Below are 10669 nucleotides of genomic sequence, written 5' to 3' on the forward strand. Positions count from 1 at the left end.
CTTATACTGTCAGCAGAGGTGTGCTTTGGGACTGTTACACGAACAGGTATAATAATAATAAAAGTGTCAACATGAAATGAAGCGGGTGATGAAACATTTCAAAGTAACATTTTTATTTCTGAATAAACTTGTAAACTACATTGAAACTCTCCAGCTGTTTGTTTTACTTTACCTTTCAGATTTCCATGGTAAAGGTCACGACTACTAAAACTTTCAAATTAAGAGCTGTCAGACAAAAAAGGAGGAATGAAAACAAGCTGTGGTCGTAAAATGGTTTTATTTAGGAAACACCATCATAATGAGTAAAAATGGTTACACAGCAAGTTAAAAAACGCACACAGGTGACTGAAACTGCAGATTCACTTCTTATTCTCACATCCACATTTTCACAGTTTGTCCTCAGGACGAGTGTCTCCATGCTAAAAACAGGAAGTAGCAAAAAGAAGCTGCACTGACCAACACACAGCTCTGGTCCTACACATTCAACCTGACGTGCTGCTTCTGAGCAGAGCACCCCGGGGCTCGCCGTGCGACCTGTTCACACGCTGAATGTTAGATTGTGACACAAATAGTTACCTGAAGCGTGACAACGCTGCTCTCTCATTGGTTCCCGGCAGAAGTGAGTCAAACTGCAGGAGAACGCGGTCCATGAAAACGCTTCAGAGTGACTGTTCATTTAAACATGCAGCAGCGTGCTTCGATCGCCTTTAAAGCTGCAGGTGATATGACAGGTCCAGGCAGGGAGGGCGGGACAGAAACATCCTGCTGCAGGAAGAAGTGTCAAAACTCAGTCTCCATAAAACCATAAACCACGCTGCAGCGGGCGGCGTCCGCTGCTCTCGCCCTCTATCGGTACTCCTGCAGCAGCTTCAGCACAGCAGGAAACATCTGCTCCGGAGCATCCAGCCCCCAGATGAAATCCAGATGTTCCCAGTGCTCAATGTGCTGATGGTACACCAGGTTAGGGACCTGCAGACACACAGCTGTTATCCGGGCTGGCCCCTCCACCTGTTTCATTAATGATCAGATTCGAGGACACGCCCCCGCCGTACTCCATCATCGCCTAATGTGAATAAATCTCGTAGGTAATGCTCACCTGAGTGAGGAGGACTGCCACATCTTTTGGGTCCGCCAGCGTATCCTGTCCCCCTGAAAACAGAGCGGTGGGAACCTTCATGTCCTGGACACGGTACTCGGGGGGAGTGGACTGCAGAGGGGACACAAGGAGGACACGGAGACCGTAAGCGAGGGACCAGGTGACATTTCAGAGTCTGTAGGAGTCCCTGCTGTGCTGTGGACTCACCTGGTTGTAGTGTTTCATGTTTCCTGCTGCTCCGAAGTCAAACGCCACCAGTCTTCCTGTGTGGACGGCCTGAATACAGGAAACTTTATTAACACCTGCCCCATGTACAGGCACACCAGAGCAGAATGAAAGCTACAAAAATTAGTACCAATAATCCATCCATTCGCTTCCACTTATCCTTTTCAGGGTCGCTGGAGCCTATCCCAGCTGTCATAGGGCGAGAGGCGGGGTCCACCCTGGACAGGTCGCCAGTCTGTCGCAGGGCCAACACACAATCGCTCTCACATTCACTCCTATGGGCAATTTGGATTCATCAGTTAACCTATCCCCACTAACTGCGTGTCTTTGGACTGTGGGAGGAAGCCAGAGTACACGGGGAGAACACGCAAACACGGGGAGAACACGCAAACACGGGGAGAACACGCAAACACGGGGAGAACACGCAAACTCCACACAGAAAGACCCCGGCCTGAAGGTGGAATTGAACTCAGGACGTTCTTGCTGTGCGGCAACAGTGTTAACCACTGTGCTGCAGAAGTACCAATAATAGTGTACTAAATATAAAACAGGGTCATGTGACCCAGGTTCAGCCAATCAATATTAAAAGCAATGAATAATAATCCGTGTGAGCATTTCTCAAAGAACAAAATGAAATATTCAAATGAGCTCTCGTTTACTGAACCAAAAACATTAAACACAAACCAAGAGGTGGCATGTGGACACACACTGTGGACACACACTGTGGACACACACTGTGGGCTGTATTTGCAGAGCAACATCAAGGTCCCCACATGTACTCACAGGCAGGTATGAGTGTGTGTGTTACCTGGGACCAGTGGATCATGTTCTGGACTGAGGTCCCAGCCGGGCAGTGAGTGGTGTAGACCGGAGTCCGAGTCTGAAACACAGCCATGTGGCCTTCATCACAAACAGCTCTGACTCTAATTATCTTCAGAAAACTTCAGATGTTTCTGATTAACGTCCAGGTGTGCCCGTTCGGTCACCACCTGCTTCCCAGCGAGACACGAACCATGTTGAGGTTTTTCTCATCGAAGCCGCAGAGGACGAAGAAGATGTTCCCGCACAGTTCGCTGAGAAGATGCTTCGCACACACGTGTTCGGCCAACCATTTAATCATCGCGCTCTGGGGCAGGAAGTCCCGCCTCCCAAACAGGTCCTGTGGGGCCAACAAGAAACAACAAGACAAAGCTTATTGACTCTGTAAATGTGACGGCGATCAGACAAACGACGAGAACACGACTAGCTGGTGGTCACGTGACTGGTTCGTACCCAGATGACGGCGTCGGGCAGGAAGGACAGTTTGGCCATGGGGCTGCCCGTGAAGGCGACAGTGGCCACAGGAGCCAATCCGAAGAACAGCCTGATCTTGCTGGCGAGCTTTGGCAGCGTGGAGAACGCCATGAATGCTGGAAACGAAGAGAAGATTAATTCCATGTACGGAAGCCTGTTGGGGACAGAAATCAGGACCTCCGCAGTTCAAAGTAAAAGCACCTATGGTGGTTCCCTGAGAGTGTCCAATGTAGAAGATCTGCTCCTGGCCAGTCACCTTCAGGATGTGGTCGACCACAGCTGGAAGATCCTTCAGAGCCAGCTCATCGTGGCTGCACAGACAAACACCAGAGCTCTGTCATGTTAATGCTCGCTGACACCTGCGCAGGTGAAAGGACAGCGGGGCGGGTACCTGAACCTCCAGAACTCGTCCTCGTACGGGCTCAGCGTGCGGTGTTTCCTGGACCACGTGTTTCCGCGGCTGTTTCCTATCCACACGTCGTAGCCCGCGTCCGCCAGCACGTAGCCCAGGCTGGAGGTCGGTGGGTTGGTGATCCAGTTACTGCCTGCAGCCAGGAGACCGTGCTGGAGGAAGACCGCCGGCCTCACACCTGCAGGACACCACAAACCGTCAAATCAAACCTGCCAGGAACAGACGCCAGGTTTCTACAGAGCCACATCTGGATTCAGACCCAGCATGACGTTAAAGGGAGAAGAGGAAGGTCAAGTGAATGTAGGCGAAAGATCACGTGAATCACTTCAGGACAAAGTTCATCAGGACTGCTGTAAAAAGGAAGTGAAGCTCGATGACATGGCAAAACTTCCTGTTTGCACCGTAACCAAATGTGCTCACAGAGAAGGAAGAGCCTCCGCCTGACCTTTGGAGGGTTTCAGTCCCCGCGGGATCCTGTTCACGCCCAGGATGTACCCGTCCTCCGTCAGCACCTGGTGCTCCTCTGCTGGGTAACCCCACCTCCGGATGATCTCTGTCTGAACACACACACACACACGCACACACGCACGCACACGTTAATGTGGACGTTTCAAACAGTGAGGTCAGTGTGTAAAACTACAGAGCAGAGACAAGAAAAATCGAAATAAACACGACATATCACATGACCTGACGCTGTGCCTGCAAGACCATGATGTGGGAATCAAAGACCCGCAACTGGGACCTGGGTCCAAGTGCGGTCTCTGAAAAACTTCTCCTCCCTGTGTGGGGAGGCGGGGCTTAGTAACGTGAGCCGAGATGTTCACTGGATATCAGCCGTCTCCTTGGATACCAGCCGTCGCCTGTCTCTCAGATCACTGGCGCTCGCCTCGTTTCTCAGGTTATTTGACCGTTAACACAAGTGCACCGCAGGACGCTGCTTCTTTTAAACGATGTGATGACGCTGCAGTGTATCCGCTGAATGTGAAATTAAAGTCAGAAACAGCTGAGAGCCCTGTGAAATTTCAAAATAAAAGACCCTGTGCAATCTCAATGCCCGTGACCTGCAAAGTTTACTTTGTCTAAAATGCAAGAGCTGCAGTCATGTGACTAACCAATCAATGCACAGTCGCAGTGATTATCAGTGATTGGTTGGTTACGTTCCACTTACTGCAGACCAGCGTGGCGGTTTGCAGGTGCAAAGTTACAGGTTACCTGATGAAGGCGTGTTTCTGTTGCAGCACAGAGACCAGCTCATTCACCTTTAACCAATCAAAGGTCAGGGAGTCTTCGTCAGGTCCTCCACGCTGCTCTCAGCTCCATCAGCTGCATCTCTCTGATTCTTTCCAGAGTTACAGGTGTGTCTGACAGCTCAGGTGAAGGCAGGCTTCAGTACAAACAGCTCACCTGTATGACAACGTGATGACGCCAGGTCCCGAGTGTCCAAGCTACACAGAAATGCTGCGAGCGTTTATCAAAGTCAGCATTACAAACTGACTCTGACATAAATCTGAGACGGCGCTCACACCGACTCATTTCTGTCAGGACATCACGAGGAGATTTTCATATCCATATCGCTATGGTAACCTAGGGTCACGGGTCAACAGTTACAGCTGATGTCTTCCTACAGCCTGATGAGTCAGACGGTCAGAGTTCAGCGACTGCAGTGAACAAACAGTCTGAGCTCATCGTTCAGAGTCCATCAACTGAGGCCACTGTGCGAAGAGTCAGGGCTCTTATTGTGAAAGGACAGAGAGATGACAGTGACATCCTGGAAACACCCGCAGACCCTTTCCTCACTTCCTGCCATGAAGCTCCCGTTCCTGTTGTTGGCGTTCATATTAAACATGGTTTGTAACGACGAGGTCAGAGTGAGGTCAGAGTGCACGCTGCTCTAACAATTACACTGTTTCAATGAAGTTTCTGAGACAAACAGCAGCGAGCAGGAGCAGAGAACCCGAACACATCGCAGCATGGCGACTGAAATGCTTCCGCCCAGCACGGACGTCACAGACAGGAAGTAAAGTTTTAACATGGGAGTCTATGAGACTGACTACTGGAGCCTCGGTGCACGCTGGAGGAACTGCAGGTTTAGAGCTTCCTGTGTCAGAGGTTCACTCAAAAGACATGTCCAAATTTATAGGCGGCATCCTCCTGAGGACCCGGCCTTCGCGGTCTACGTGGGCCGGGTCCTCAGAAGGTCGGGTAGGCCGGAAGTGAGCAGCTGTGAAATAGGACGGTCTAGCCTTCTGCTTAGCGTCACCGCTGTCTCGGTGGAGTTTAATAAACTCGGCCGTCTGCTCCTTGCTATCTAAAATATAACAGGACACTGGCGTAAATCTTCGACCGTCTCACCTTCTGTTTAAATAGTTTTCTGTTTGATGTTTATTCAGCTGTGTCAAAACTGTGACTTTATTCTCAGCCAAACCGATTTACACAGCGCGTCGCTGTGACGTAATCAGCCTACAGACGCGGCCTCAGGAGGATGCAGCCCATGAATTTGGACACGACCAAATGTTCCAAAGGTGATGGAAACTCACAATGTTCATGTCCACTTCAGGGTCCAGCTCCTGCTGCAGGTCATCGGAGCGCCACGCTCTGCTGACGGCTGGCCCGCTGTGGACGAGAGCCGAGAGAAACAACACACACACCAACACACACAGCATGGTCTGACACACACACACACACACACACACACACAGTGTCAGGATGGTGCGTTCGTGGGTCACTGAAAAGAAAGAATTTTTCCTTCTTCTTTGGTTCAAATAAAACTGAGTCCTGTTTGATTTGAAAAGGAAGAAGAAGAAGACTCTGCTGTGAGGATCACGTGGTCAGATTCAGTCTGATGACTGTGTGCTGATCTGTGATAATCAATAATCACAGAAGCATGTGATCAGAGAGTCTGAGCTGCTGCCTGCATAAACGGCATTTTCTGACTGGACCGCTGGCTCAGAATGACGTCATACGACTGCTTCTTATACAGCGCTTTTCTACTAGGTCGTTACGCAGGTGCAGAATGGAGCAGCTGCAGCCAAAATCATGACGTAATGTTAGCGATCAGTTTGGCATTTACAGCAGTTTAAACACCGGAACTCACTTTCTGGTCCCCATAAACCTCTCGGTCCTGACGGTTGTTCTAATAATCAGGTAACGACGCTAAGAAGCGGTTACACTCACCTGTCCTCGCGCCGATCTCTCTCTGAGGCGTCCGATCATCAGCGGACTGCGCCTTCTTCTGCTTTTCCCTTTTATCTGCCCCCGTGACGTCATGAGAGAGGCTCTCTGTGATTTGCTGGCCAGAAACAGGACTCAGGTGTTAACCGTTTGGGCTCCGACGATCAGACCGGAAATAGTAACCTGTGTTGTTTGAAGCTGGGCTGTTTAAAATTCCATATATTAATTCATTTATATTTTACTCTACATTTTAAATCACAATAATGATAATGTTGTTTTCAGTCATATTAAAATACATTTTTCTTCAGCGTTAAAGAGTTTTAATATGTGGTAACTATGTATTACATGTATTATTTTAATTAAACCATGAACAGTGTTATGGACTGTAAGGATTTTATTTCATGTGAACCTTTAATACACCGTTTGTCGTATTTTATGTCACGTAGATGCAGAAACGCTTTAAACGTTTTCTGTGATTATTTTGAAATTCTATCCGGATGTGCAGCAGTTGTTTCCGTTTGACCCCGGGAAAGTTTTTGTTCGTCCTTCTGTGTGTCGGTTTCGTAACTCGTTCGGACCCGGTCTCTGCAGGTTTAGCCTGGCTCGGTTCCCGCGCTAACATGTCCCGGGTTCTGATCGTGGGTGCGGGCTTGACGGGCAGCTTGTGCGCATGTCTGCTGAGGAGAGAGCTGCAGAGCACGGTTCGGATTGTGGTGTGGGACAAAGCGAGGGGCGCAGGTGAGACAGACAGAAGTCCGTTCATAAAACTGCACAGTTTCCGTTTCCGGTGCCGTGATGGGAACACGGACACGCCGCAGAACACTAGTGACGCGTTTGTGTACCAGAGGAGCCTCCTCTGTAACTCGGCTCGGCTGTGATCACCTGCTGAGGGCGAATGACGTCAGTGTATATAGCAGAATCAGAAAGGTTTTATTGCCAAATGTTGAGCAGGTTTACAACGTTAGGAAATTGCTGCGGTACTTAGTGCAAACATACCGTCATATAACGCTTAAATAGACATAAAAATAAGAATTAAAAGTGCTAAGTAGATAAATATATACATGAGTGCAGGTGGTGATCAGTGCAAACATGTGAACACAGCGTAGGGTCATGTGTTAGTGGTGGGAACAGTCATATGGTTATGTTCATGAGTCCAACAGCAGAGGGGAAGAAACTGTTCTTATGGCGAGAGGTTCTGGTGAGCAGGTAGCTGTCATTCCCACAGACACCCTCACCTGTAACAGAGACAGGAGCTTCCACCAGCATCTGTTTACACTCACCTGACATTTCATTAGGTACACTGGTGCCAGGTCAGACCCCCTGTGATTCTTCCTGTACATCATCTTCATCATCCTGAGGCTCAGTTTGAACAGATGATGAAATTCCAGCTGCCAGATTAAAAAGAGGGCTGTCCCCCATAATCAGGTTTTGTGTAATTTGATTGTGTTGAACATCATAAACCCACCTGCGACTGACTTTGGTTTGGAGACGTTTCCTGATGCTCAGCTTCAGTCGTGAACTGTCTGCCATCATATTCGCCTACAGACGGGATTCATGTCACGGGGTATCCCTGAATAATAAACACACTGGCTGATGACCCCGCTTTACTTTAAAAAACACTAAATTCCAACTGCTTTACAAACCGTAAACACTTTCTCAGAGCTCCAGAGTCACAGGTGAGTAAAGCTGTCTGCAGCCACTATAGAACACAGGTGTGACGGGATAATGTTCAGAATGGATCAGCCTATGAATTCATTTCCTTTTCTTTCTCCTTCTGTTTTGCGTATTTTTGTTCTTTATATATTCATCTTTAATATTGCAGATAGTTACACCTACACTTTTTTATGTTCAATAAAAGCTTTGTCTGCGTGCACTGAGCTGCTACCACGTGATTGGCTGATTAGTCATTTGTGTTAACGAGCAGTTAATAAAGTGGCTGGTTGGTTTGAGAGAGTAAAATGTGTGGAACAGTGGGAGTCTGTGTGCAGGCGGCAGGATGTCCACCAGCCACGCTCCCGACGCCTCGTCTCAATCGGCTGATCTGGGAGCGCAGTACATCTCAGCCACGCCCGCCTACGCTCGCACCCACCACAGGTAACGCACACCTGTTGCCTTAAAGGGCCAGTACGCCTCTGTAGCTGGGGCTTCAGGCAGGCTGACCGTGCGTGTGCAGGTTTTACTCGGAGCTCCTCTCTGTGGGCCTCCTGCAGCCCCTCGACTGTCCCATCGAAGGTCTGAAGGACCACGAGGGCACCGAGAACTACGTGACGCCACTGGGCACGAGCAGCATCGTCAAGCACTTCCTGTCACAGTCAGGTAAACGTCCACCTGTTGGTCAACTGTCCAATCAGATTCACCTGAAACGCACAGGCTGACTCTGATTCAGTTGGAATTAAACTTTATTGAGTCTTCGTCTGTGTGTCAGGAGCCGATTTGTTCCTTGAGCATCACGTGACCGGCCTGTATCGCCGTGGTGCATCGTGGGAGGTCGAGAGGAAGGCAGGAGCCAGTGAGACGTTTGACGCCGTCGTCCTGACGATGCCGGTCCCTCAGATCCTGCAGCTGCAGGGAGACCTGGGACAATGTAAGACGGCCAGAACACACAAGGAAACACACACACTCGGTGTATGTTTTATGAGGTAAAAAAATGACGTCTTGTGAAACACGGGTCTCAGACTTCATCGACACTGACACGAATGTGAGATCTGAGGTGTGGCGTCTCAGTCAGTAACACCATTCCGCCACACGGGGGCAGCAACAGCTGCAGGGAGAAGATCCAGCTGTTAGACACGACCCATGTTCATCGCTGTGATCAATAACTCTGAGGTTCTGATCACAAAGGTCGACCTGGGCAGACGGGACGATCCTTCCAGTCCAGCCGCTGACCTCAGAGCAGCGCAAACACTGGACTCTTATTTTGAAGAGGTGCTGACTGCTTCCTGCTCCCACAGTTTACACACACACACATACACGATCAGCACACTCTGATGTTAAGTAATTTTCCAGAGCTCTGATTGGCTGATAGATTCTTCACAACACTACACCGCTGTGTGTGGGTGTGTGTGTGTGTGGTCCTTGGTAGTGACTACTGTCCTCACAAAGACAGAAATACAAGCATGTGTGTGCGCGCACTTGCTGCAGAACAGCAGCAGCTCCACATGTGGCTTTCTAGATGGTGATGTCACCTTCAGCTTCTCTGATTGGCTGAGAGCAGACAGCGCCCATTTCCTCTGCGCTGACACACACACATACATCTAATAATAACCTGTGTGTGTGTGTGTGTGTGTGTGTGAGAGAGAGGCAGCCGCCTGTTTCTGTCTCTGAGCTCTAAGCCAAGAATGAAACAGCAGCAGACTTTTCATGTTTGTCTGGAGTGACGCACACACACACACACACACGCGCGCACACACACACACACACACACACACACACAGGTGAGTTCTTCTGTGGTGATTCGGGGGTGGGGCTTCCTGCTGATTGGCCCATGTCTCCTTGTCTGTCAGTGCTGTCTGTCCAGCAGAGGCAGCAGCTGGAGGGCGTTGTCTACTCGTCCCGCTTCGCCCTCGCACTCTTCTTCTCCCCCGACGCCGTCGTGAAAGTTCCCTGGGGCGCGAAGTACGTCACGAACAGCAGCTGCATCCGCTACGTCGCTGTGGACTCCAAGAAGCGCGGCGCAGGTGTGTCCGTCGTCTGTCTGCTCCCCTGTATGTTCCTCTCACCTGTATCTCGCTCACTGCTTTTGTCCACCTGCTCAGACGCTCCGGGCCGCGGCCCCTCCTTCGTCGTACATACCGGCGTCCCGTTTGGCCTGGAACACCTGGAGCGAGACAAGGAGGATGTCCAGCCAGTCATCTTGCGGGAGCTGCACAGGCTGCTTCCTGGCCTGCCTCAACCAATCAGCATCAAGTGTCAGAAGTGGCGGTACTCACAGGTGAGTCATCTGTTTGTTGTAACCTGAACTCCTCCCCCAATGCGGCGATTGACTCATGGCCCCTCCCCCTCTCTCTTGCAGGTCCAGACCTCAGTGCCTGACTGTCCGGGTCACATGACCATCCTGGACGAGCCGCTGCTTGTCTGCGGCGGCGACGCCTTCACCCACTCCAACTTTGATGGCTGCGTGGAGTCCGCACTGAGCATGCTCAGAGTGCTGAAGGCCAAATTTGCCTGATCAATCATTAAACTGATCAATCACAATGTTTCTTTTGTCGATCAATGAACTGCAGATGTGTGAGCTTGTACTGCGTTCACTAACGTTAGTAAAAAGTTTGTTAAAACCATTTTCAGCTTCAAATTCTTTTTTCTTACATTACACTCGTTAATCACTGACCTCCACTGGGAAATAACAGGTGCCCCCGGATGGAGCCTTGGAGAACTCCCAGTTACCCCTGTCCTGTAACTGGGATTGGACCAGTTTATCAGTGGCAGGTGTTTAAAAGCAGCACTGAGATACGCTCATGGAAACGCTGTTGATA

At 49.9% G+C, this 10669-nt stretch overlaps 2 protein-coding genes across 2 annotated transcripts; one reads left to right on the top strand and one right to left on the bottom strand.

The window, feature by feature from the left end:
- Positions 1-264: 264 nt before the first annotated feature.
- On the bottom strand, positions 265-6293 carry lipf (lipase F, gastric type). The gene is made up of 11 exons (XM_085361723.1): positions 6201-6293; positions 5564-5692; positions 3472-3583; positions 3006-3204; positions 2816-2925; positions 2594-2730; positions 2334-2480; positions 2130-2201; positions 1304-1372; positions 1097-1207; positions 265-969 (listed from the first exon to the last, which is right to left on the bottom strand). Exons 1-11 carry the CDS (start codon positions 6291-6293, stop codon positions 847-849), a joined length of 1302 nt encoding a protein of 433 aa, XP_085217849.1. The 3' UTR covers positions 265-846.
- Positions 6294-6759: 466 nt separating this feature from the next.
- On the top strand, positions 6760-10466 carry rnls (renalase, FAD-dependent amine oxidase). The gene is made up of 7 exons (XM_085361104.1): positions 6760-6935; positions 8186-8291; positions 8371-8513; positions 8623-8781; positions 9701-9874; positions 9953-10128; positions 10210-10466. Exons 1-7 carry the CDS (start codon positions 6818-6820, stop codon positions 10363-10365), a joined length of 1032 nt encoding a protein of 343 aa, XP_085217230.1. The 5' UTR covers positions 6760-6817; the 3' UTR covers positions 10366-10466.
- Positions 10467-10669: the final 203 nt, after the last annotated feature.

This window comes from Diplotaxodon limnothrissa, linkage group LG8, assembly GCF_057381915.1.
Source record: "Diplotaxodon limnothrissa isolate DT_005_m linkage group LG8, D_limnothrissa_male_GT1.1, whole genome shotgun sequence".
NCBI lineage: Eukaryota > Metazoa > Chordata > Actinopteri > Cichliformes > Cichlidae > Diplotaxodon > Diplotaxodon limnothrissa.